Source organism: Hippocampus zosterae, chromosome 6 (assembly GCF_025434085.1).
Source record: "Hippocampus zosterae strain Florida chromosome 6, ASM2543408v3, whole genome shotgun sequence".
Taxonomy (NCBI): Eukaryota; Metazoa; Chordata; class Actinopteri; order Syngnathiformes; family Syngnathidae; genus Hippocampus; species Hippocampus zosterae.
The window spans coordinates 4,076,562-4,104,521 of NC_067456.1; the positions used below are offsets into that span (position 1 = coordinate 4,076,562).

Sequence of the window (27,960 nt, forward strand, 5' to 3'; positions counted from 1 at the left end):
TTTCCCTTGGTCTCCCAAATGACTAGCTACATCTCTGTCCTTAAATTCACACATTGTAGTTAATGGTAAGCATTAACATCCAAAACCTTTACGATTCAAGAGTGAGGACCCCATAACTGGTTTTAAATTCGAACTCCCTTCTCACAGGCTGACGATAATGTTGTATTGCATTTGTTCCAGCAGGTGGCAGTGTGTCCTTGGTTTAAACAAGCCCCTCCCCTTCACGAATGAGGCTCCACCGTTGCTTGTTGAAACGTTCAACAACACTTTGCCAACAGAAAACTATATCACAAAAATCGATACCACTCAACATTATAACTTTACTATTCTCGCTAAACTCCAATTGAAATACTTACAAGTTACTACACCTAGTGTTACGGCCTTAAGTACGTGGTGTATTGCAGTATTACTTTACCAGTCAAAGAGGCATTATGTAATGACTGACTATCGTGAATGTATCACCACTTCCTCTCAAGCCGCGCCTGCGCTGGTCCTCTCCTTTTGGTGGCTGAGCGGGTTGGCCGTCGGAGGCGGGGGCGACGACTGCCCATCAACAGCCGTAGAAAAAAAACGACCATGTGTAGAAAAGGTGAATATAAAAGGCACACTGACAGCCAACGTCGAGGGTGAATCAGAGCTATTTCCTTCGTCTCCGAGTTGGCTTTCGGAGCGAATGGACGAGTGCGGCAGTGGGACAGCCCGACCACCACCGAAGGTAACTAACTCATCACAAAGCCGCCCGGGAGAGGATTCACATTGTGTCAGCTGATGCCGGGGTTCGTAATAACCAGACATTTCCTCGAGCTACGAGAAAGCTTCGCGGCGATCCCCGGTGTCGACTGTGCATGTCATGTCCTTATTTTGTTATTTTAAAAAACAAACTGTCAGAAATGGCAAAGGGTCTGCTAAGCTAGCACGCGTTCCCATTTAATTTCCTCTTTTTGTTTCTGACTTATTAGTGACTCACTGTAATTGGGGAGATGTGGTCAAAACAAGACCGTAAATTATCTGTACGCTTGCTTAATCCTAATCGAATCCAAGTCAGTTTCTTTGATGCCGCTGTTAGTGATAAATGCATTTGCCAAGAATGAGGAGAATACTGTCCTGTCCTTTCCACGGGTCATTCATTACACGTTTGTGTCATTTCATGTGGCAGATCTGTGTGGTGCCCATTTGTGGGCTGCACAAGACAACAAATCGCTCAGCTGTATTTTTTTTTTTAGTAGCAAAATTACTTCTTGCGAAACTGATTAACGTGTGAGGGTCTTTTGCACACATCTGTATGATATTCGGTAACAGGAGCTACAGGAAATGTTGCGCGCGCGTGTGTGCAGCCTCGTGCTCAGTGTCATGTTCAATACCGAGAGATGTTGAAGCTTACACCTCGACAGGAGCAGCAGCTCGCCTGTTTTCACTGGAAGGAATGTCTCCAATTAATCAACTTTGACTTTGATCTGTGGTTCAGAAATCTTTAGCACCAAATTCCACCTCAAAAGACATGTAGTTCTTTTAAAAGTATCACCATCATGAACAACATTAAAATGCAGTAATACATAGGGTCTGGGCCATGAATCATCAATGAATTGTTTCTTTTTACCTGCAGCGGCTCCTCTCTCTCCTGTGGTTGAGAGGAAAGAAATTTAATCTGTGTTGTATGGTGCACGTGGAGCAAAATTTGACAAAGTTGACTTGACTTTTTAAATTTAAAATCTGAAATGATTTTTTTTCTGAAACTGCTTGTGATGATGATCATTTTGATGGGTGTTACTCACAATTGGTTTGTACCAGTAATAGGGTACCTTAATGGTGGAAAAAGCTTGGAAATGATTGGTCTTAGTCTTGTTTTTTTGTTGTTGTTTTTTCCCCACAAAAACCTAGAATTTGAACAGGGGTGTGTAGACTTTTTATATCCACTGGGTGTTTGAACAACATCTTAAATGAAGTCAGTGAAAGTGTGGTGATGACCTTGCCTGACTGCAGTGCAGGTGTGTTCAGTTCAAATCTGAATGGTCAGCGTTTTGATTCGCGTTTTTGCTGAAATTCTGTTTATACAGACATTATTGATCGGGAGGTGATGTCACTTCAGTGGTTCAGAGGCCTTTTTTTTTTGTTTCTTCAGCATCATCTCCTATACTTTTGTTTGTGTGTGCAGGTGTGTGACTGTGTGCTCGATATGTCGGTTTGTATTTGCTGACATGCGTGTGAGTGCAGCCCACTTGTTTGTTTGTTTATTGAGCATATATAGTACACACAATAACAGGTTGACAAAGGTCAAACAAAAATTATGAAAGGAAAATTAGAAAGTAGTTAAAAGAAGAAAACACACATCATCACAGTTGTATGCTCAAAGGAGTAGGAAGAAGTAAAGAACTTATCTAGTCCTACCCCTTATTATGTAGCAATTTGAATTGATCATTTTTCAAAACAAAGAAGAAAAGAAAAATCTACATATCATCAAATACGTTTACCCCATGTATGCTATAATATTCTATTTATACACCTTTTGATTTGTGTATATATGTAGTTATTCTTTCTCCTTTTGTATTTCAATTTTCTGATATTCATTATAAATAGCATTTCTCGAATACAATTGATAAGTTGATCAAAATCCAAAACTATTACTATATTTTGTAAGTATATCAAATTCATCTTCTTAATTCTGATTCATGTAGGTTTTTTTTGGTACTAATCTATTTTGTGCTACTTTCGTGTTTTAGTAGCAGCACTGGAAGTAGAACGCTGTTGCCCAACTGTAATTGTTGCCATCTGGTTCAACTGTGTTACTTTCAGGAATGTTGTCATTGTTCAGTATTTACAACCACCTTTTTGGACTTGGGATACCTTGCAGGCAGGGGGCAATCGAGTTACCTGATAATGTTTTGCATTAGATTTTCGCAATCACATTTCCTGTAATTGAGTCCTTAATTGGGTCCACCACATCAGTTTAATATATTACAAGCTTTATATGTTTAGCTCATTTATTATAGTAGAGGCCTGGCTTGTGTGTCAGATTTAAAAAGCAAACGTAGTCCCCAAGTGTACATTTTTATTTTCCCTTTTTTGCCTCCTGTAGTTTACATGTTCATTTATGAGCTCTCTTAGTGCCGTTTCCTCACTGCTGACCTTTTCTGTCTGACTTTTTTTTTTTACTTGGCTCCTTTGACATATGCCTTTAGACATGGGGTCCTCAACTGGTTTGTACAGCAGCGTATGTCGAAAACTCATAATTGCTTGACTGCAAAAATGTTGCCCCCCCCCTCCAAAAAAAAAAATAAAAAGGCAAAGCAAAATCCCTGCCTTAAAACTTTGCTGTAATAATTTTTCCACACGGCCTTTTGTTACTACAGACTGATACACCACTCCATGTTGAAATAATTTGGTGTGATGACAGCGAGCCAGGAGGCAAGAGTGCAGAAAATAGAATGTTCAGACAATGCAGTTCAAAGTTGGGGATCCCATTACACAAACTGGCTTTTTTTTTCTCTTTTAACTACTCTATGAATCTATGTGATAATCAGTAGAATAACTAATTAAAAAAATATTTCATAACTGCAGCTCAAGGCACAAGATTACTTGCATTACAGTGACTACTGCGGTCTCTGTCACCGCTATAAAAAGGGAACACTGTCATAAACCGATGACCCCCGCATAACAATCTCGATTCACTCTTTACCACCGCTAATACGTTTCCATCCGATGGGTTCATTCAGTGCACACGCAAAAACGTGACTCAAATTACATGTTCACACAAACCCTATCCCAAAAACATTCCATGCTTTTGTTTTTCTTCTCTTTGCCACTTTTCCCCCCCAAAATCTTTTCCTAAGCGCCGACATGACTCATTTGTTTAAACATGCAGTGTTGAATGACAATTGTTTGTCTGAACCTCCCCCTCCTCTTCTGTGTTTTTCTTTCCTTTCAGATAACAGCAGGCGTCAGACGACGTAACGACCATGCCGACAAGTGATGGTCCGAGCCGCTTCCCGGTCTTTGCGGCTCCGCCCAAAGGCAATCACCAGCGCTCGCCGGGCTACGTCCCCGGTCGGGTGGCTCCGGTGCGCTCACCCCCGCCGGCCAAAGCGCCACCGCCGCCACCTATCAAACCTCATGGCCCGCCGCCGCAGCGACAAGCCACCCTCAGCCTGTCGGAGGAGAGCCAGCGTCGGGAGTGGGCTCAGAGTCTCCGGCTGAGAAAGAACACGCTCATCTGCTTCGGGGTGTCCATGGGAGCGTTCTTCCTCAGCCTCATACTTATACTTAGTCTCACGAGTGGTGACATTTTAGACGGTAAGCCCCTTATGGATCCTTTAAAGCGGCGGTTGGCAAATGTTTTACACCAAGTAAACACTGGAAAAAAAAATACTTGGCTCTTCAAGTATCACCCTCATGACCCACGTTAAAAGTACAGTAGTGTAGTAGGGGCGGCCCGGTAGTCCAGTGGTTAGCACGTCGGCTTCACAGTGCAGAGGTACCGGGTTCGATTCCAGCTCCGGCCTCCCTGTGTGGTGTTTGCATGTTCTCCCCGGGCCTGCGTGGGTTTTCTCCGGGTGCTCCGGTTTCCTCCCACATTCCAAAAAATATGCATGGCAGGCTGATTGAACGCTCTAAATTGTCCCTAGGTGTGAGTGTGAGTGCGAATGGTTGTTCGTGTCTGTGTGCCCTGCGACTGGCTGGCAACCGATTCAGGGTGTCCCCCGCCTACTGCCCGGAGACACCTGGGATAGGCTCCAGTACCCCCCGCGACCCTAGTGAGGATCAAGCGGCTCGGAAGATGAATGAATGAATAGTGTAGTAGGCCCAAGTGTTGATCAAAAACGAGGCGATAATGTACAAAGTTGTTGTGAGACATTGTAACACGACGAACAGTTCAAACAATAATACAGCACATAAACAACCTTCAAGATAAGAGACAACCACACCACCACTTGAGCCATGCTCCCCCTTTAATAAATATCTTAACGAGTTAATGTTCAATGTGCTTTACACCTCATCCTTTGCAGAGAATTGTCCCGATCACAACCCGTCCCTGAGTAATTGGAACCCAGGCCACCAGCCAGACAAGGCCATTGTTGCGAGGAGGGGAGATTTATTTCGATTGGAGTCTTCTGCCACTTTCCGTTCACTCACCATCCAATCAGGAGGTAAGAAGCCAAAGAAGGAGCTACTTCAGATGATGAGCATCATTTTTCTATGTCAACTAATGATTCTTTTTGGGCAATTACTTGGCTACACAAAACAATCTGGATCAAACAGACTGTCTTAAGAGTAATGTGCAATTTTGATTGACACCATAAATTTTTTTTTAAAACATTGTATGTAATTGTAACATTTCCACCGGAAATGGGCATACCAAATAGGTGGAAGCTTAATGATCATTTTAATGACATATTAGAATCTCTTTAAGGAGGTTCTGGTTATGTTCTGGTGCCGGATTCACCTTGAACAAAATTATGCCAGGCGAGCTTGGACCCGCCTCCAAAATCTGTGCTCACTATTTGTGTTCACAAGCAACTACTGAATGAACTTCAATTGGTTACTTCTTGTACCTTTCCCCGAAAAACACCCCACAGTCCAAAAAATGAAAAATCCAATTTGTTAAAAATGGTAAATGATATGGATTGCACCATATCGTGTCTAAAGCGCTTTACAAAACTCTCTTCATTTGCTTATTTGACAACGTATCCATGTATTGAACCAAAGTGTACACCGGTACGTTGACGCAGTGGCGTTAACCTACCAACAGTTTTTCCTTTTTAGTTTAAAATAGCTTACTTCAACTTCCAAGATCTCTCATCGGACCCCGCCCAACGGCATAAACCAGGGTGTTTTCCAAGACCTGATGCTGTAGCCCGCGAGTGTTGCCATATAGGTGAACTTAAAACTCCAACTTTCCGTCGCAGGTCGTGTCGTATTTGCGGACAATCCTGACGGCTCGAAGAACATCACCTTGAGAACAGGACATATCCTGATTGAAAATGGCGGAGCCCTTCACATCGGTGCAGCCAAATGTCGCTACCGTTCCCACGCTGCCATCGTGCTCACGGGACGCTCCGACAGCAAGGACGTCCCTGAAGTACCCGGTCTTGGCCGCAAGTTCATTGCTGTCATGAGCGGCGGAACGCTAGAGCTCCACGGCACAGAACGAGTCTCCTGGTCTCTATTGACCAAAAGCGTGCCTGCCTCTGGCCTGACCACAGGGGGCGACACTTTCCAGCGAAACTTTAGCCGAGGCATCAACCTGCGCGTGGTGGATCAGGACACGGCCGACATCCTACTCAGGGAACGTTACGACACCCACGAATCCCGCAATGACAGTCGCCGGCTCACCCAGCTGCTGCGGTCCCTGCCAACGGGTCGCATCGTCACGCTTGCCGTCGGAGACTCGGCCGTCAAAAGTCTTCTGGATGAAACTAAGAAGGCCATTGAAGAGACGCTTGGCAGCAGATACGTCTACGATCTCAAATACAGGTGAGGACGCGTGTTGCGCATGTACTGAAAAAAAAAACGTAAACATGAAGCCAACGTTTTTTTTGCCAGTTGGTCTTTCGAGTGTACCACGCTACTATCATACGCGGTATATAAGCTAGCGCCTGTTGCAACTGGCTCAATTACTAGACCAAGCGAGTATTGTGAGAAAGCTCTGGACACTGCGGTATTTTCCAACCGCAGTTTCCACTTTGTGACAGCGAACAGTTTTCTTGCACTTCCTCTCAGATTAAGTTTGTGTAGTGTTCATGACCAAGTCCCTCATGCCCAGAATAAATCCCGGAGACTTTCATTCTTCTCGTTGATTTGTATTTGTTTCTCTTCATGTCTCCCTCCACTGATGTGTTCAGCGTGGCGGGGTTTTCCCACTTTCAGGTGATACCATATTGAAGTCTTAATTTTCCTGGTGAGCGGTCAGCCTAAACAGAAACGGGTGAAAATCTTCTTCCTAACCGCCTGATCCTCACAAGGGTCGCGGGGGGTGCTGGAGCCTAGCCCAGCTGTCTCCGGGCAGTAGGCGGGGGACACCCTGAATCGGTTGCCAACCAATCGCAGGGCACACAGAGACGAACAACCATTCGCACTCACACTCACACCTAGGGACAATTTAGAGTGTTCAATCAGCCTGCCACGCATGTTTTTGGAATGTGGGAGGAAACCGAAGCACCCGGAGAAAACCCACACAGGCCCGGCCAGAACATGCAAACTCCACACAGGGAGGCCGGAGCTGGAATCGAACCTGGTACCTCTGCACTGTGAAGCCCACGTGCTATCCACTGGACTACCGGGCCGCCCGGTGAAAATGTTGATTTAGGTAAAAAAAAAATAAGTCCTTGAGCTTCAGGGGGAAATTGCTGTGCTGATGGACTTTTGTTTTGCGTCATTGGGAGGATTTTTTTTTCTTGGTCCCTTCAGACTCAATTTGGTTTGTTTTCCTTTGAAACATTCTCACTTTTTGACACCTCACGACGTGGACAAGCAACAACAACTCTTTGCTGTGTCGGGCTTTACTGTTTGGTATAATGCTCCCTAATACCGTCCCATGTGGAATTCTACCTTGAAAAATTCCATGGCATTTCTCATCCTGTTTTCTCAAAATTTCCGCTCTCAGCCACGAAAGGAAGCACGCGCCAGATATCAAGGTTATAGTCGTAAAGTTTCCAAGATTTGTACAAAAAAAATGGCTGTTCAGGAAATGTAGTGTCTATCTCTCCTCTTTCTTTAAAGGACAAACATATTGACGTAGATTGTTGAATTGCTCGATTGGGCTTTATGTATCTAACACCCATGAGCACATATGTTTCTTCCAGTCTGAGTCTTGCGGTACTCCGGATTATTTGGAGCCGGACCCGGCTCGGTCGCCTCTTGGCGGACAAGTCAAACGCTAAGCCAGATTCTCCAGTGTCACGTTTCACTCTAGGGTACCGAGCCAGCACAGAGGTCTTCGCAGAAATCCATTCAAATCCACAACACAGCGCTTCTAATGGCTCAGATGATAGAGCCCTGTATGTGTGTGTGTGTGTGTGTGTGTGTGTATACACACAACTGCTTACATGCACACTTTCTAATCTTTCAGCATTTATTGAAGGGATTTAACCGCGGCTCTCTGCGGATTTGCCTGATAGGAGAACCTCGGCTGATGTATATTAATTACACAGTGTGCAGTTCAAAGTCTCACTCGAGTTGAGAAGTCTTTCAGGCTTTCCATCCATAGAAGTGAGCGGGACAATGAACGCTTGCACAAATAGCGTGGGACTGTCACGGCAACACAAGCTATCCATCTTGTGGAGCTGCGTTCTGTCAACCTCAGAGCGTCATGAATTTAGAGTCATTTCAACAAAATCATTTCACTCCGCTTCAGTATTCTAAAATAAGGTTGCTAAAAAAACAAAAAACAAAGCATTTTTGGGACAGAAAATGAGCTCGAACTTGTTTTGGAAAGCAAAGTCAACCGTCCTTCAGTAGGCCTTTTGTATTTAATGTTTTTGTCTCCCAGGAGAGCCGTGCACACTTTCACACACACACCCAGCAATAATGAGGTCGTTTAAAGGCTGTGAAGATCAACCGGTGGCCGAGGCTGAAGGGAAAAGTGCGCCGTTTGCGCTCTCCCTTGTGCTTCCTGCTCGCGCTTTTATCAGCACTCGCAACACGGCGAGAGGTGAAAGGTTCTTTCCCCCGGGAAGAGCTCCACTTTGACAGTACAGTGCGGTGCCCCAGATGGATCCGCTTTGTGTGTCTAATGGACGCACTGTACCACTTTCATCCTCAAAAAGACAGTGTTTTTCTTTTGTTGTTTTTTTTTTAACCAGCATTTAACTTTTTTGTTTTCTTTTTTTTTCCATGCAGAACTTTGAGAGAATCTAAATCTTCTTTTACTAGTTCAGAGAGTCCTCCAGTGGGTGGACCTGTGAAGGCGTGTTTGATGATTTATGACATATTATCTTCCTCCATAAGAGGGAAAGTCTTCATACTCGTTTGGAATCTTGACAAAACGAAAATAATTACGACATATGAAATTCAGGACAGGAGTCATCTGGTGTATATTTTTTAAACACTTGTGTAGAAAATATGCCGTCGCCTTGTTGTCAGCCGATTGTTGACACATTGTATACAGAAATCACGACTGAGATGTGTGTGCCACCTTGCTACATTCCCAAAGTCGGTTCCTGGTTCTTTGGTTGCTTATTCATTCATTCATTCATTCATTCATTCATTCATTCATTCATTCATTCATTCATCTTCCGAGCCACTTGATCCTCACTAGGGTCGCGGGGGGTGCTGGAGCCTATCCCAGCTGTCTTCGGGCAGTAGGCGGGGGACACCCTGAATCGGTTGCCAGCCAATCGCAGGGCACACAGAAACGAACAACCATTCGCACCCACACTCACACCTAGGGACAATTTAGAGTGTTCAATCAGCCTGCCATGCATATTTTTGGAATGTGGGAGGAAACCGGAGCACCCGGAGAAAATCCACGCAGGCCCGGGGAGAACATGCAAACTCCACAAAGGGAGGCCAGAGCTGGAATCGAACCCGGTACCTCTGCACTTAATGCCTTTTTATGTTCTTGCATCACCGGTACTCATGGTGGCGTCACACTTGTGTGGTTGAAATTTGCTGATGTCATATTTTCTGACGCCACATATGATGACACTTTTTGTCAGCTCCTGACTTTTAGAAGAAAACAATTTCTCCTCCTCGCCCGGATCTCTGTAGGCAGGCATGGGCTTTGGTCTCCGTGGTGGGCGGTGGTAACGAGTCATGCTCGGAGGACGTCAGGGAACACGAAAACCACGACACTGGAGGGAGAGCTGTGGCAAGGCGGAACTTCACCACTGTCAACGGCGTGCGCTTCTCCGTCTCGGCCTACAGCGAGTGGAAGAACGGTGAGGAGCGCACAATGGTATAGTTGTGTCGAGCATAAGCTATTTTTAGAGACTTTTCGTCATTGTACTATGAATTTTTAGTTTTTTTTTTTTTAGATATTAGAGAATGCGATGAATAATTTGCATCGGATTTAAAAAGAAACATTTAAATTCCCATCCCCTTGTTGAAAACAGGACTTTGACAGTATAGGGAATGCACATATGAAAATTATTTATGATACAGTTTTTGTTTTGGACCCTTAGATCAGAAAATGGGCAAAAATGTTGATCATGGTTTTCCAAAGTCAAAGCAAATGTTTTTGTTTTGTTGTTTTTGATTTTGTTGTTTTAATCAACACAAATGTGCTACAGAAATGGGATATTTACTGTTGAATAGCTGAAATTCTAAGCATTCATACAGTTTGAAATGGGTTTAAAAAAAAAAGGGGGAAACAATTTCACCGATTATCAACAAGATCGAGTCATTTGATAATCGATGAATTGTTTCACTTGTCATTTGAACAAGGATGTGGATACTTATTTTCAGTGTTAGTCCTGGATATTACCTTGAATGAAATGTAGAAACTCTTCTACACATGATGTACTCATGTATTTTGAGAAATTTTACTTATCGGCCTGATGAACTCGCAAATGCAGAGTTGTGATGGGTTTTTCTTCAGCGGGTAAAAAAAAAGGGTGTGTCAGATGACCCACAGAGATTAGGCCTTTGTGACTACATCATTATGACAAATACGAGGCTTTTAAATCACGTAACATTCCCTTGGGGCTGTTTATTCAAGGCGACTGTACATATCCACACCCTGTCAAACATTAATAGAGACAGGAGGCTTCTCTGCTTCCCCCTTTTATTGTGATGTTTCCATTAAAATGTTACATGGCAAATCCCCGTTATTCCTTTTTAAAAATTGGAAGTTCATTATTTTCCTATCCTAGGGTTCCCAATCTCGGGCTTTCAGGTGGATGCGGTGGACCAAGTGGTGCTGAATCTCCAGGATGAGGTGCAGCAAACCTGGCACCCCGGCAATCGGATTGTTATTGCCAGTACAGATTATTCCATGCATCAAGCTGAAGAGTTTACCCTTCTACCCTGCCCTCATTGCACCAGCACGCAGGTCCGAATACAAGGTGAGACGTTCGCCAACCCTAAGACGTGGTTTAGTTTTTGCATTTTCCTCCGATAGATAGTCGATTTAAATTTGGTCTCAACACAATATTTATCACGAAAAGCTCCTCCTTTGGATTTTTTTTTCTTTTTTTACTTCGCCCTAATGTTCTGACCCAAACGTTATTGTCCATCCTACTGTCAAGACATATTTTTCATTGCTCCATTGTCGGCAAAGACCAACTCCCTTCCTGTTAAAACCAAGCAGCTGCTCTGCATTGTCACTGCCAACAGCACTTTTGGAGGCCTGATTTGTTTTTGTAAGCGTCTGACCAAGTTCTCTTCCAACTGTATATTATTTTAGTGGATCGAGTGTGAGGTGTGGCTGCGGCTAAGCGTATTTTTGTAGTGGGCAGTAAATATTTAATTTAACTCTTTGGAATACTCCACTTTTGGTTCGTACAATGGATCGTCCAAATTTCAACGCACTGCGGGTTACTGGTTGGTTCTCTATAATTTGTTCTTTTGAGGAAAGCAATTTGCTCCTGGCTCAAACTCTTTCCCCCCCCAGAAATCCTAATTTCCTGTCTCATGGATGTTTGAAGTAACATTTCAACATTCTCAACTAGGGATGGGCAGGTACTGATCGAAGAGTGAATATATATATATGAAAAAAGTGGTCCCAAACATCCCCATTCTTAGCCGTCATTCACGTATAAAGCAAAGTTAGCAGCTGTATTGTACAAATAAAATGAAGTAAAACGACTCATCTTTTGAAGATTGGGGCAGACATGTTACTCAGGAGGAAAAAAGCAGAAAAAAGAAAAAAGCTTCTCTGGTATATCCATGCTGGTCATTAGCAATTATGAGTTCTGCTCTATGCTATTTATGTTAGCATCTGTTGCATAAAATTAATTTGTGGGATTGTGATTTTATTTTCATGTTGAAGTACTGTGTATTGGTGAGAAACCTGGGTGAACGGTTCAGCCCACGGTTGCCAGTACATTTCTTCCCGGCCCGTCCCATTCTGATAGCGTTTCTCCTGTTCTGCCAATTCGCCAAATCCTCTCCTGCTGACCGCATGCGCGTGTTGCACAGGGAAGCCTCTTTACAGCCACGTTGGTGAGATCATCGATGGAGTCGACATGCGCGCTGAGGTGGCGCTGCTCTCCAGGAACATTCTTATCCACGGAGAAATGGAAAACTCCTGCTACGGAAACAACTTGTGTCAGTTCTACGGCCACGACACCTACGGAGGCCACATCAAGGTTTGTAATGTGATAGCGCAGACCACTTGATTTGTGTTCCGAGGTGCTAAATTGGGCTGAGGGTTTTCTGCCTGCTTGAGACTGACATTACATTCTCGGTAAAACTCTGCCAATGTTCTGTTTTTACCTCTGGTGCTAATGAGGAGCATTATTCATTTTCCTTGCTCGTATCTTTTTTTCCTACACTCTGTCATGGCCATTTATCCTCCTTCTTCCCATGTCCTCTTTAGATTACCATTCTGTCTGCTCCATCTGGAAATATGCACAAGGCGGCCTCCTCATATTAATGTCTTCATCAATGTTCCCTCTAAGCTTTGCGGGTGCATGTCTGACGCAGCTCACTGAGCTCGGGGGATTTTGTGCGAGTGCATATTTGAGGGAACATCGGTCCTCACCTTATGCACCTGCGTTCCCAGGGGTACTCGAAATATTTGTAAAGCTGACATGTTGGCGTTTTAGTTCCATTCTTTGAAAAGTACTCAACTGGCTCAAAATTGAAACTCGGTTCCCTGCAAATGGCTCCATTGAAATGGTTAAGCGGCGATGAGGGATCGTCTAAAAAAAAAAAAAAATCCAATCTGCAATGACAAAATACAATTGCATACTGTGATAATTAAGTGAACGAATCAATTTGATGAACACATTAGCTCCACATTGTTCACACCCTGGTCATATTTCAGTTAAAGTGCATGTTTACTTGTTGAATTGTTTTTCTTCTGGCCGTAAATGACACAATAAAATGGCAAAAGACTAACAAGCTCCAGACCATGAAAAATGTGGACAATTTTTATTTTGACCCACGACCACTAATAATCTAAAAATCTCTTGGAATTAGGAAAACGGCATCCTAGTGTAAATCCACAGTTATTCGCTATAAAATGTTTTTTTTTTTTTGCATGTACAACATGTACCATTTTTCAGTTGTGTCAGCGCAGAACTGAGAGCGTGAGCTGTCATGTGTGCTGAGTTACCGCTTGCTTGAAGGCTTTACCAATCCCCCTTAACGAAAACCAGACCATGTGGTTTACGCACTAACCAGTACATACACACACAGACCAAAGACCTCTTGGAGTGTTTGTTTGCACTTCATTATTACGTACGTGTGGTTTATGCTTTTGAAGTTTTCTGTCTGTGTAATATTAATCATCAGCCTTCAATGTGGTCTACTTTTGTAACACACAATCGGATTCTCTTCCCCACTATGTTAGATCTTTGGAAACTTTTCCTCGGTGCATCTGTCTTACGTGGAGCTGAAGAACATGGGCCAGCAGAGCGAGAGGAGTCGCTACCCGATTCACTTCCACATGTGTGGCGACGTGGACCAGAAGGGAGGCTACTGGGAGCCCACCTATGTGGACGGCCTTTCGATACACCACTCCTTCTCTCGCTGCCTCACCATCCATGCCACCAACGGCTTGCTGGTCAGTAGTTCGGTCTAAAAACTGTTGAAGATAACGTGTCTATTTTGACACTTGTGTTTCTCACCATCTTCATCAATTGGCTGCCACTGAGAACTTTCTGCCATACTGTGTAAAATGCAGACCTTCAAAGTAAAAGCGCGTTAGGCTAATCATAGTTTCCACCTCACTTTATTTGGCCCGATTGTGGCTTTTTCATCAGTCACTCAAAAATTTGTGCTTGTTATTTGAATTTGATAGTTAAATAAGCTGCCATATTGCCCAGGAATGTGTGGTGATAGTGTTATTATAATGCATACTTTTAATTTGAATGTCTGACTTTTGACAGGATGTATTGTGTTCCACAAATGTTGCAGAGGAGACAGGAAGATTATTGCTTTGAGTTGTTTACAAAGTTTGGATTGAAGGATATGCTTTGCCCTCTGTTGATATACACAATTTAGGAAATGCTTGCGATGAGTGTGAAAAAATGAAAACCGAGGTTACACTTTAAATTTGTATATTCCGGTACTCCGCAAGCTCATGTACAAAAGCACATTTTGATTGACGTCAAGCGTTTGAGGGCGGTTGTCGACATTATCACTGTCTTGACGTCAAGGGCTCATCATCTCACTTTGCTTTCGTCCTTGTGGCTTTTGTATGGCCATCGTTTTTCTCTCAGCATCAAGGAAATGGAAAGTACAACCTTGTTTTGTACACAAAATGCCAACATGAACTCGACTCATCCTTGGAGCTTTCCTGTCAACATTCTGCCACGAGCAATTGCCAGCCAATTTCCCTCAGCGCTAATCAGTAAACCCCTTTTGTGGGAACGCCACCGTCATCTGTGACGCTTTCCCAGCTCTTTGTTTGTGCAAAAGAGGAAGTCAGACACGATTAGTAATGCGCTTAAACACCCCTATGTGAACCTTGAACTAAACTATTGTGGATAATGACTTCCTGAAAAGACAGGAACCCTAAGGCTGAGCATTTTTCATCTGCCACCTGGCTTCAGATGGATTCCACAACAGAAAAGAGGCGCATTACAGTATTTGGCAACAAAAAAAAAGTATTAAATAAATCAATTGTGTTAGATAGTTGGTGACCAGTTTACTCAAATGTCAAAGTGCCTCCGCATATAATCTGTAGCATTTAGGAGGCAATTGATTAGGTGATTGATAGCAATTATTCTATTGATTTTGAGGCTTTTAGTTCATTGTGTAAAATTGATTGTTGCCATACAAAAAATGTTTTGTGACTCCATAACCAGGTGAAGAACACAGTGGGCTATGACACCCTGGGCCACTGCTTCTTCCTGGAGGACGGCATCGAGCAGCGGAACACTTTCTACCGCAACCTCGGGCTGCTGACTCGACCCGGTACTCTGCTCCCGACTGACCGCAACGAGACCCTCTGCCTCAGCATTAAAGACAAAGTCTACAAGGGCTACACTCCCTCCCCGAGCACGGAGTGCAAGTAAGCGAATATTAAGCAAAAATAATCAAATATGAAGCGCCTCCCCTTCAATTGAATACAGGAGACATGGAAGAGTTTTTCAGTCCGTAACAGCTTGACCCGGAAATCAGCAAATATGCAACTTTGCAAATGGCGAACCATGAAAACGGGAGTGTTCCATGTCTCTATCCCAGCAGCTCATTCGGAATTTTAAGATAGTTCTGATGCGGTAACACTGCTGGAGTAGCATCAATAAATGAGATCATCGGAGTTAAAAGATACACATGTGCAAACGTGATTGTAGAATCAGGGAGTCACCGTGGGAAGAGATGGCGTCGACGCACTTTGATGGACAACAGCAAGTCCAATTCCGCGTGAGAGGCGCAACTTTTATCTGTGAAACAACATCCACTCCTCTCGAACGGATGTTTTTCCGTCACGGTCAGAGAAGTGCCACTGTGAGAGAACCTCCGACGTCTGGTTGCAGCAGTTTTTTGTGCTTGTGTGTTTTGGCCGGGCCGTTCCTGTCCATGGTTTATGTTGGAGAGCTCGATTATTGGGGAATGTTTGAGAAAGATTACCGATTTCATAGTCTGGTCGTCGTCTCCCATGTGCCTCACCGATGCCCTCTTCATATCCTTTTGTGCTGTGATTGTTTTCCAGGGCGGTTTCAACCTTCTGGATCGCGAACCCCAACAACAATCTAATCGGCAATGCTGCTGCCGGCTCTCAGGTAATTACACCGAGATCCCTACATAAATGAAAAGATCCCCGTGGCGAATCATTTCGTGCGTGTAACAAATTGATCTGTCAATAAAAAAGGACTTAAGAGTCCTCCTTCGGATTTGGCGCGATTACACCGCTGAGGCGCTTTGATATAATAAAATAGAAGATGTGGAGAGGTAACGTATGTAATGTCCTCCCAGGTAGGGGATATTTTTTTGTACATCGTAACGTGTCGAGCACCACATCTCACGCGGAGTTCCGCATCTGGTTATTCTGCCTTCCTTCAGTCGTCATCTTTCCGGCTGACTGATAAGCATGTTAGATACCAGCTCCAAAATGTAATTGACCTTGTCACCTTCTTTTATTTGTTCCAGGACGCCGGCATATGGTTTGTGTTCCACAGCTCCTCCACAGGAGACTCTCACGGCTTGGTACCAGAAACAAAAGCGGAACTAACCCCACTGGGCATTTTCTACAACAACCGCGTTCACTCGAACTTTAAGGTAGCGCAAGGACAACATACTCAAATTAATTGTGGAGACAATATCACCCAAAAAAAAGGGCCTTTGGTGTTCTCATCAGAATCACTCGGTCATCATGACAAGGTAGCGGAATAATGAAACTTGAAAAATTTTGCATATATTCATTCATTCATTCATCTTCCATACCGCTTGATCCTCACTAGGGTCGCGGGGGTTGCTGGAGCCCATCCCAGCCGTCTCCGGGCAGTAGGCGGGGGACACCCTGAATCGGTTGCCAGCCAATCACAGGGCACGCAGAAACGAACAACCATTCGCACTCACACTCACACCTAGGGACAATTTAGAGTGTTCGATCAGCCTGCCATGCATATTTTTGGAATGTGGGAGGAAACCGGAGCACCCGGAGAAAACCCACGCAGACCAGGGGAGAACATGCAAACTCCACACAGGGAGGCCGGAGCTGGAATCGAACCCGGTACCTCTGCACTGTGAAGCCGACGTGCTAACCACTCGGCTACCGGGCCGCCCAAATTTGCATATATGAATCATAAAATGTATTTCCGACATGTTATATGATGTTTTTTTCCAATGGATGTACGCCATTTTGACATGTCGCTATGCTAACTCCTCGGTTTCTATTAAGTGCTTAAATTAGAATAAGAGCCTTTGACATTGTATAGTGAACTAAATGAAGCGTTTTTTTGGGGGGGGGGGGGGTTTTGAGCGAAATATTTGTTTAGCAGCACACATTCAGCTTGCCAAGTCAATAATGTTGCTAAGTGAGGGTCCAACATGTACTCATTAAATGCTAACATGAGCGAAAACGTCCACCGCGTCAGCAAGCACGCACATTTCGCTGTTGCCGTGTCCATTTTACAAAGTAAAAATGCGTGGGGGCTGGGCTAATCTGTATTTCCAAGAGCCTAGCATCTCCTCAACGCAATGGACGTGAAGTTCAATCCCAAATCTCAATGATTTTTGGGGTGAAATGGGGTCTCAAAAGTACCTTTTGGTGATATTCACTCAAGTGTTACTTGACTTTGGTGAACGGCAAAATACGATGTTTTTACATGAAGCGCGTAACCCTCTGCTGACTTGCGTGGGTGTTTTACACACACACACACACACACACACACACACACACACACAGACACACTCACAGAAACTGGCTGTAGAACAAGCCTCTCTGTTGTGTAATGACAGCGGTCGTCAGGTGAACTGTGAGTTCTTTGTCCGCTCTGAGAGGGAGCGAGTGAGGGAGAGAGAGAGAGCTGAGAGGAAGCGGCCCAACTATACTTTGCACAGACCGCAGGATTGACACACGGCATTTTTTCTTACACCCAACACGCACATTCAGGCACATTTAAACCATACAAAACGAATTATCTCATTAAGCGTGTGTGTGTATGTGTGTATAAATAAAATTACCCACACCCCCATAACTCACAGTGGTCTTGTGTGAGCTTTGGAAGTCAGTTGACTTGTGCTCTCACACTGTAAAAATATACCATATTATGAAATACTGCAGAACTTGGATCCTTGTACGCGTTTTGTCAATAACTGCCTTTGTCTCGTCACCATGCAGGCCGGGCTGTTCATTGATAAAGGAGTGAAGACCTCCAATGCAAGTGCCGCGGACCCCAGAGAATACCTTTGCTTGGACAACAGTGCCAGGTGTGTTATTTTAATTTTTTTTTAGATTATCTTTTATGTTTCATACAAATACACTTGAGCCTCGCCTCTAATGTTGGAATGGCTCCAAGGTCATACGATGTGATTCTAAAACCGTGCATCACCTAAGAGACCTCTGGATGCGAGTTGTGCTTTTTCATTTGCTTATTATGACTTTTTTTTTTTTTTACACCCTCATTTTAAAATATGTTAGCAGACCTGCTGAGAAATGAGATGAGTGAGGATCAAAGGATTAACTGTGAAGTGCGTTTTAGCTTTTGACATTTACAGTACTTTGCTAAAACAACAGCCCGAGATGCAGACTCGGGATTTAAGCATTGCATTGTCAGTCATCTCTTGAAATGAGTTATGGGTAAGTTTATGATAATTTAAAAAAAAATAATTTTACAATGGTCGTGGGATCCAAATCAAGCAAAGCGGAGATGGTTCAACGTCGTTGAGCAAATTTGCTTTGACCTTAGTGCTTTTCCTGTCCAATAACAGGTTGTGTTACATCTTATTGCCTGTATTTCACAGTTTTCTTCCGAAATATCATTTTTTTTGGCCTACTTAATTTTGTCTGCATGCCTGAAGTTATTTATAGCTCTCTCCGAAGGAGTATATTTTTTGCGGCCTTAGCTGTCGGTATGCTGGATGGTCATATTACTACAGTGTCGCATTTTAGCGGAGGTCCCGACAGGTTAATGTGTTGACAGAAATAACAAGCTTTCACACATAACCGTGTCCTCTCTTCCCAAACTCGGCCCTCAGCTCTACGGAAAAATCAGACGTATCCACTGGGGGACTCTTGGCCGTGCTGAGTTAGGGCGGGAATTGGAAATGTTATAATGTGTGCTCAGTACTAATATTACACGTGAAAAGAGAGCGTGGTTTGTGACACCGGGAATATGATTGCAGATGAAGAAAATTGCACGCAGAGTACTGTGGTCTATATTTGTGTGTTTTTATAGAGCCCACGGCTTGCACTCATCAGAATCATAAAGGGCTGAAAATACGACGTGTCCCCTTTTTTTTTTCTTGATGGCTGCCCTTTTGGCCAAAATAACCACTCGTAATCTCGTTTGGCACCCCGTACCGAAGCTATGAATATCTTCACCCCAACGCTCCCACGTGAAATAAATCTGCCCTCTCGTGCCACCCACAGGGCATAGCAAAGAAGGCTTGCAGACAAAAGTCTTCATGGTTCATCAAGATTTGATACTCGCATTCTATAACCTTATTTTAAGGTTATTAGTCATTATCTGAGCTCATTTTCTCGAGCTGTCAGGCTTTAAATCTGTTCGCATTATGCGCGAAAGGGATTTGTTGGAAGGCAGATGATGGTTGAAAAGTGAAAAGTTGACGCCATTTTTTTTTTCTGCTTGACTTGTCAGATTCCGACCTCACCGGAACGCGGATCCCAGCCAACCTCGAGTGGCGGCGGTCATCGACACGCTCGTCTCCTTCAAGAACAACGACATGGGGGCGTGGATACGGGGCGGCGACATCGTCATCCAGAATTCCGGGTGAGACAATTACCGCAGAAATCATGAACCGTGTTGAAATACTCTGAAGATTTTTTTTTTTTTGGAATGCCAAAAGTATTTTTCATTTCTCTATCAAGTCATTTGTTTTGTCTTTGTGAACAGCTTTGCAGACAATGGAGTGGGATTATCCTTTGCCAGGTGCGTACATCTGGGAACCGTATCGGGCTTCAGGCAGCTGTTTTCTTCACTTCCTCACCACTCACTCAACGACATTCATCTTTTGGCTCTTTACACCAATGAGTCTCAAATCTGGTCGTTGTATGACTCCCTCAAAATGCCAAAAATATCACGTCATTCAATCGAACTTAAATTCTACTTGTTTTTTACAAATAAAACATTGAGAATAAAAAGAATTAAATAAAACATTTTCTGGAACAGCTTTGAGGATCAATGCTGTAGACCAGGCATGTCCAAAGTCCGGCCCGGGGGCCAAATCCGCCCCGCGGTCGAATTTCATCCGGCCCTCGGCCCCTGTCATAAAATCAGTGCAGTCTGGCCCGCAGGTTGGGCGCAATGGAACACGTGTTGCATTGACTGAGGTCTCGTAGACTGGTGAGTGATGTTTCATAGAGTACTGCTTCCCTCTAGTGGCTAAATGAGTAATAGCATTCACTAAATGAGTAATAGCATTTAAACACTAGAGGGCATCACTCACGAGTTAACAAGACATCACTCCGTGTTTATATTGACTGATATGTCATATTTTAAATGATCCTTGCAGTTGTGGATATGTGTATTGCTTGTTCATTTCCCTGTTGTTTGAGTCAAAGGTTTTGTGACTATTGAAAAGTCATGGTGATACATTTTATGTTTCAAATCAATCAATTTGCACTCAGGAGACTTCTGTTTAAGAAAAAGTCAAGTGAATAAGCAGTTGCATGTGATATACCTGTTTCAAATGAACCAAAAGAAATTCTTAAGATTGTTGAAATTAAAATAAAAATGGAAATGTGAAACAGACTGGCTTACTAAAATTTGTTGAACAATATTGTTGTTCAATGTAAAGAATGTCAGCCAAGGTCGGCCCCCCGACATTTTACCACATAAAATCTGGCCCCCTTGGCAAAAAGTTTGGACACCCCTGCTGTAGACGAAAGCCATGCTTTAGATCAGGCATGTCCAAAGTCCGGCCCGCGGGCCAAATCCGGCCCGCGGTCGAATTTCATCCGGCCCTCGGCCCCTGTCATAAAATCAGTGCCGTCTGGCCCGCAGGTTGGGCGCAATGGAACACGTGTTGCATTGACTGAGGTCTCGTAGACTGGTGAGTGATGTTTCATAGAGTACTGCTTCCCTCTAGTGGCTAAATGAGTAATAGCATTCACTAAATGAGTAATAGCATTTAGACACTAGAGGGCATCACTCACGAGTTAACAAGACATCACTGTGTGTTTATATTGACTGATATGTCATATTTCAAATGATCCTTGCAGTTGTGGATATGTGTATTGCTTGTTCATTTCCCTGTTGTTCGAGTCAAAGGTTTTGTGACTATTGAAAAGTCATGGTGATACATTTTATCTTTCAAATCAATCAATTTGCACTCAGGAGACTTCTGTTTAAGAAAAAGTCAAGTGAATAAGCAGTTGCATGTGATATACCTGTTTCAAATGAACCAAAAGAAATTCTTAAGATTGTTGAAATTAAAAATGAAAATGTGAGACAGACTGGCTTACTATAATTTGTTGAACAATATTGTTGTTCAATGTAAAGAATGTCAGCCAAGGTCGGCCCCCCGAAATTTTACCACATAAAATCTGGCCCCCTTGGCAAAAAGTTTGGACACCCCTGCTTTAGATTTTTTATTTTAATTTTTTAACCTTTTTCTTAACTTGCTCCTCTTGCAGTGATGGCAGCTACCCAAAGGACGAGGGCTCCAGTCAGGAGGTGACGCAGTCTCTGTTTGTGGGAGAAAGTCGAAACCGGGGCACCAACGGAGGACAGAATAAATACTGGGGATTAGGAGGGACCGATGGGAAGATGAGAACTCTCCCGAGAAACAGGTGAGGCAAGACGGGGGTCTGTAGAACTGTAAAGATCAAACAGATGTACGTACAGAGTGGGAAGGAAGGTGTGGTTGAAAAAAATAAACAAGGAACTCGGGCGGTACTACAGTTGCTTGTGTATTGCATGAGGCTGCGGAAGGAAGTTCTTTGCTGATTTACTGCCAGAGTAATGAGCTGGTTTCTTCAAGCACGCATATAGCTTCCTAGAATGACATGACTCATGGCTGCATTTTGATGACATCATCCAAAATGCCTCTTTTTTTTTTTTCTCCTTGTGTAGAATTTCTAATGAAGTTGATGTCACCGTTTCCTCCATTATTCCTGGAAGGGAATTTAAGAGCATCCGATTTATAAACAACATCACTCGTAAAAACCCGAAAGCCATGATATAATCTTAATACTGTATCCGAACCTTTAAATAATTCACCAATTAATGTCTTAGCTTTGTTCTGAATTGTAAAATGACACTGCGCATCCACTGTTATCAAACAACCAACTCGCGCACGCTTCTCCACTTTAGAACGTTCCCAATCCGAGGCTTCCAGATCTACGACGGCCCGGTGCGGCTGACCCGCAGCACCTTCCGCGGTTTCATCCCCACACCCGAGCGTTACACCAGCGCAGTTGGCTTCAGCCTGAAGAACACCTGGCAGCTCACCCCGCGAAACAACATGTCGCAACTCCGATTCCACGCCACCGTAAGCACTCTCGCATCCACTTTTACCTTTACTCACTCAATCCCGCAAACGCCCTCCGCATACCCCATCCTCAGGTGGGTCTGCGGTCGTTTTTCGGTCGTCCGGGCCAGTGGTTTGAGGAGAATGATCTGGATGGAGACAAGAATTCAATCTTCCATGATGTGGACGGCTCAGTGACAGGCTACAAGGACACTTACGTGGGCAGGGCTGACAATTACTTAATCCAGCATCCTAGCTGTGTTCACAAGCCTCCGTGGAATGGAGTGATATGCAGCGGCCGCTACTCTCAGGTACAGCACAGAACACTGGCACCTCACTCGTATCCAATGGAAAACGCCGTTGTATAATCGACACTCTTCCTCACCCTTTCGTCAGGTGTATATCCAGACCCAAGGTGCTCCCAGCCTCACTCTATCCATCAACAGAGACGAGTACCCCGCAGCCCCTCTGGTTCTGAGGGGTATTAACAGCCAGGGGGCGCTGTCACAGCAGTATCAGCCTGTTTTGATGATGAGCAAGAGCTATACACTGCACTGGAACGGAGCCGCGCCCAGAGAGATTGTCCTCTCCCTCATCAACTTTGACAAGTGAGACCACAAACGTGTGACTGAGATGAATAGCTATATTTGCAACTTTTTAAAAGCAATATTCATTTTGAGGCGGCCCGGTAGTCCAGTGGTTAGCACGTCGGCTTCACAGTGCGGAGGTACCGGGTTCGATTCCAGCTCCGGCCTCCCTGTGTGGAGTTTGCATGTTCTCCCCGGGCCTGCGTGGGTTTTCTCCGGGTGCTCCGGTTTCCTCGCACATTCCAAAAACATGCGTGGCAGGCTGATTGAACACTCTAAATTGTCCCTAGGTGTGAGTGTGGTTGCGAATGGTTGTTCGTTTCTGTGTGCCCTGCGATTGGCTGGCAACCGATTCAGGGTGTCCCCCGCCTACTGCCCGGAGACAGCTGGGATAGGCTCCAGCACCCCCCGCGACCCTAGTGAGGATCAAGCGGCTCGGAAGATGAATGAATGAATGAATATTCATTTTGAGCTACCACTCTAAAATGAGGGAAATAAGAAGATGAAATGTCACAGTCCTTTTTTTTCCCCATCCAGTATGTAAGAGGATCTATGTATCTTTTCCATTAGAGATGATTGGGTGCTGTTCGGACTGTGCTACCCACCGGCCACCACCTTCCAGATTGTGGCCGACATCTACGACAGGCAGAGCAACACTTTTGATGACATCACCGACTATGGGCCCGTGTTCTCTCTGTCTGATCTGGAGTCTAGACCGATGGATAGGAAGTACTACTTCGACCAAAATGTCGGGTGAGGGAGGCCAACTTGCTTAGTTGCATTAGCGTGATGTGCGAGTACTGTAAAGTTTGCACATCTTTATCCTCTGCGGCTTCAATAAAGATGGCAATGCGCTCAAAAGTCCGAATTTACATTGAAACTTAATAAATGCCCCCCACTCCATCCCCCCAGCCTGCTGTGGCTGTACCTGCGGGCCCGCCATGGTCGTGATGGTCACAGCTACTGCTCGTTCAAAGGCTGTGAAAGAGTCAAAGTCATGGCCACAACGTCCTCCCAGCGGACGTGCAACTGCACCAGTAACGCCTACCCCAAGTATGCCAAAACTCCCTCAGCTGTCCTGCCTATGCCGGCGCCAGACACGCAACCCTGCATGGACTGCGGAGCCAAACAGGTTCGGTTTTGTTTTTGTTATTGGAGAATTGTGGTATCAGCCACTCAATGAACCAATATGAACTAGACAAACACACGCCTGGCTGATGAATGTGAACTGCTGAACTTTAATTTATTAACAATGGCATATATGTTGTGTTTGGTATGTTGTGTGTATGTGTGAGGATGGGCCTATAAGTCAATGCACTTTTATTTAAAAAACAAACAAACAAACAATGAAATTTTATGACCTGGTTGACTTTAAAATCGCCCAATTAATGTACAAAGCACACAATAACCTGCTCTGCCAAAACATTCAGAAGTTTTTCGAAATTCGAGTAAGCAACTATGAATTAAGAGGTACCAACTTATTCAAAAACCAAACATCAAGCAAAGAAGTGTATCTAGCAAAGGTGTTAATCTGTGGAATAATCTCGAAACGGACCTAAAAATGAGTAAATCGCTTGCCGAGTTCAAAAACAAATTTAAAAAAAATAGTACAAACAACCTACATCAATCAGAGTTAAAATGATAAATTCTAAACATTAAATATAATGATAAATCAGAACTAAGTTGATAAATAAAGAAAGGTATTGAAATAACCATTATGAATACAAGAGAAAATTGACACAAGAGTGCCAGGGTGAGGATGTATATAATCCCGATACAAACCAAAAGTTGTAAAAATATCACGGTTAAGAGTAAAGTATGAGCCTTAATGGAGCCTTCTTCTTACTTTTTTCTTTTCTGATTGATATAAAATGATTTAGTAGATATAAACACATAACGGGGTAGGACTAGATAAGTTTTTTTTACTTCATCCTACTCCCTTGAACATAATAACTGTGTTGAATGAAGACTGATTTCTTTCTTTTACTTTTTTATCTACCTTATTTTCTGTCAAATTATCACTGTATGTTTTATGTTCAATAAATAAACAAACAAACAAAACAAAACAATCAGTTGAGCCCGAGTAAAAACCGCTACGAGCTGCGGATTGAGGCAATATGGCAGAGGAGCCACCGTAGCCTGATTTTCGTGCATTGTGTCAAAAATGTCAGCCCCGGTGACTTTTTGTTTGTGTTTCCTCAGCGTGTGTTTACCAGTGAGCCGTGGACGTCCTACCTCCAGACGCAAGTCAAGTCTCTCAGTGTGAAGGAGCAGAAAAGAGGCGACAACACGTCCTTCATTGCTGTGAGCACACATCACACTTCAGCCGCCCACTAATTAGGGTGGAAAATTTCCACCAGAGGTTAAGCTGGGGAATTTGGAAATATTAAGTATCAACAGAAACGTTTTGTTTTGTCAGACGCGAAGATCCATGTAAAATCCTACCGCTCAGAACATTATCAAAGCTTTCAATTGCTTCGTGGTCCAATTTCTTTGGAGAATTAAATACGCCTCATCCCAAAATGCTCCCCCCCCCCCCCCCCTGCCATCCAAAAACACACCAGCAATGTCCCATTCAGAATGCAATTTAAAAAAAAAAAAAAAAAAAAGCATTTTCCTCAAATTTAAGCCTCTGTGTTTTTGTGAAACATGCTCTTCAGGTTCACCGGTAATTGCATGAAATTATTTTTTCCCAGGATTATACTGAATGATATTTTCCTGGCTTTGTTAAAATCCTTTATTCATATCTAAAGTTTTAAAATTTAGTAATTTCCTGTTTTCTTCTCATTAGTTCCCACAAAATCCCCTTGACAATGCCTCTAAGCTCCTTGAGTCAATCTGAACATTAGGTGCCTTTAAGACCTCTCCATTTCGCAAATCTGATCTCTTACATTAAACATTGAATTATGTAGATTTGTCATGCTGTTAAAAAATGCACATTGCTTGCTGATAAAATGAATACTTTTTTTTTTTTTTTTTACTGTTTATGCTTATCTCTCTATCAGGTAAATGAGGAGATGATGCCCTTCACTCAGCCCGGCTATCTCGTGGTCTCCGTAGACGCCTGCTCTGGCAAAGTCACTAAGAAAGCATCATTTGTCAAGATGGACGCCAAGATGAAGCAGCACCTAACAACCGGAATAACAAAGAGGCGAGCGCCGAAACCTAAAGTTTTTGACGGCTGGAAATCTAGGCTGACTTGTTTGTCGTCCTGGTGAACAGGTCCATCGTGCTGATGGCAACACGAGGCCAACCGGAGGGTCTGCCTGATGTCGCTCACTATCTCGTCCCCTTCGGTTTGGCCAAGGCGGCCGACTTGCACAATAAAGGTCTGTGGCGATGTCTTCTACTCTATTACCCGCATGTGGTTGCATCACAAAACCCAAAAGGCAAATATTTCCTTCCCTGCAGAGAGTGTGGCACTGTGGGCTTTCCAGGGCAGCGCCTCCCCGCCTCCGTGGGTGTGTCTCCAGGCGGGCCAAGGGGACCACGTCCTGGGCTTGCAGGAGCGCTTCTTGCCGCTCGCTCTCCAAGCGTATGGCTGTCCGCCATCCGCGGCTCAGCAGACACGCAGGGACCTGGAGCTGCTCAAACAAGCCACGGGACCTCAATGAACCAATATGAACTAGACAAACACACGCCTGGCTGATGAATGTGAACTGCTGAACTTTAATTTATTAACAATGGCATATATGTTGTGTGTATGTGTGAGGATGGGCCTATAAGTCAATGCACTTTTATTTAAAAACAAAAACAAAAAGGCAAAACAAGCCCAGGTGAGCAAATGGACCTTTTTTGCAAGAAGGCTTGGAATAACAAATGAGAAGACAAATCAAGCAATTATATTCTTTTATGGTTTAATAAATGAGAAAGGGAATCTCAGCGCGGTGCATTTGTCACAACATGAAAACAATTGAAATGACGTTAGGCGGGGAGCAAAACTGGAACGAGACATACTCGGGATCAATCAATTCAAACACGACTGCGACCGAGAAGCCAAAATCGTGTCTGACGGGGCTTAGGTGTGCAAAACAACAAGCCGTATTCACATGCATATTTAAACAAGTCATTTCCGGCGAGGTCGTTCTGCTTTTGCCTTATTTCAATATACATTTTGTTGTGTAACTGGAAAACCACCTGATGTTGTACTGCAGCCTTATGTGAAGCACCTTTTCGAGTGAATGTCTTAACGGGATATTTAAAGTGTAGGCCACGTGAGCTGCTGTGAGAGCCTTCTCAAATATCCATTCACAGCGGAATGTGAAGACATTCCCTGGCGTACACAATAGATTGTTGAAAATAATTTAGCAGCTGTGCTTTGTGTTGAGCGTATCCCTTTGAGTGTAAATCTTTCGAGAGGCCATTTTGGATGTGAGCAGGGCTCCCCCACTGCGCAGTGATACGTGCCAATGAGTGACTGATGACAAGTGTGTGAATATGTGGCCTTGTAACCACTCTACTGTTTAAAAAGGGCAAATCCATGAGAGAATTGTTTTTAAAAAACTGTAATTATAGTGTTTTATACGTCATTCTGTGCAACTTCTGGGTGAACTGGTTTTCTATAGTGTTTTTATTTCAATAAAATTTGTTATTGAAATAAAATTTGTTATGAGGATGTTACTGAAATAAATGTATGCTTTGTTGTAAAGTTCTTCTGAGTCTACATCATTATTTTACCAAAAAGCATCCATTATAGTAAGATTGGTTATTCCAGAACAGGTTTATTGTAGTTCACCAAAACTAATGAAAAACATTGTCTAATAATTTCATACATGAGCCTTCGGACTTCAGTTGAAATTGATTTATTTTGTTTCTACGGTATGGCAAAAACTTGGGGAATTGTAGTTTACTTCATCACTGCTGTTAAAAACCAAGGAAACTAAAATAACTGAAATTTGAAAAACAAGTCAAAATGTAATAACATATTTTTTTTTCTAAGCGAATATTAAGATACGTTATGAAAACGTGCATATTGTGAGAATTATGTAGCATACAGTTGTGGGATAGTATCAAATCTTTTTTTCGTGTTTTTGTAGGTGGCGTGGCTAAAATGGCGCCCAGTGAGGCACTTTGGCTTCAGCACAAAGACCCAGTGCTTCGTTAGCCTCGACTGTTACCTGGCACAATTGAAAGCATTTTCCCTAGATGCCACCATTTGGAGTAAAGAACAGCT

The 27,960-nt window shown here is 43.6% G+C and overlaps 1 protein-coding gene across 1 annotated transcript; it reads left to right on the plus strand.

The window, feature by feature from the left end:
- The first annotated feature begins 487 nt into the window (after nucleotides 1–487).
- Nucleotides 488–27,438, plus strand: cemip2 (cell migration inducing hyaluronidase 2). The gene is made up of 24 exons (XM_052067370.1): nucleotides 488–715; nucleotides 3,923–4,287; nucleotides 5,001–5,141; nucleotides 5,901–6,468; nucleotides 9,703–9,872; nucleotides 10,806–10,997; nucleotides 12,073–12,242; nucleotides 13,451–13,663; nucleotides 14,910–15,115; nucleotides 15,758–15,827; nucleotides 16,195–16,323; nucleotides 17,888–17,976; nucleotides 19,368–19,499; nucleotides 19,623–19,658; nucleotides 21,365–21,520; nucleotides 22,044–22,221; nucleotides 22,296–22,511; nucleotides 22,597–22,808; nucleotides 23,358–23,540; nucleotides 23,700–23,919; nucleotides 24,990–25,091; nucleotides 25,793–25,938; nucleotides 26,010–26,116; nucleotides 26,199–27,438. The coding sequence occupies exons 2-24, from the start codon at nucleotides 3,954–3,956 to the stop codon at nucleotides 26,399–26,401; spliced, it is 4,173 nt and encodes a 1,390-aa protein (XP_051923330.1). The 5' UTR covers nucleotides 488–715; nucleotides 3,923–3,953; the 3' UTR covers nucleotides 26,402–27,438.
- Nucleotides 27,439–27,960: the final 522 nt, after the last annotated feature.

What these genes read in the sequence shown, in the direction of transcription:
- cemip2 (XM_052067370.1), top strand. Translation starts at nt 3,954, where the DNA reads ATGCCGACAAGTGATGGTCCGAGCCGCTTCCCGGTCTTTGCGGCTCCG. An exon ending in TCCCTCATCAACTTTGACAA is followed by an intron (nt 22,809 to 23,357) that starts GTGAGACCACAA and finishes CTTTTCCATTAG; the next exon opens with AGATGATTGGGTGCTGTTCG. An exon ending in TACTTCGACCAAAATGTCGG is followed by an intron (nt 23,541 to 23,699) that starts GTGAGGGAGGCC and finishes CCATCCCCCCAG; the next exon opens with CCTGCTGTGGCTGTACCTGC.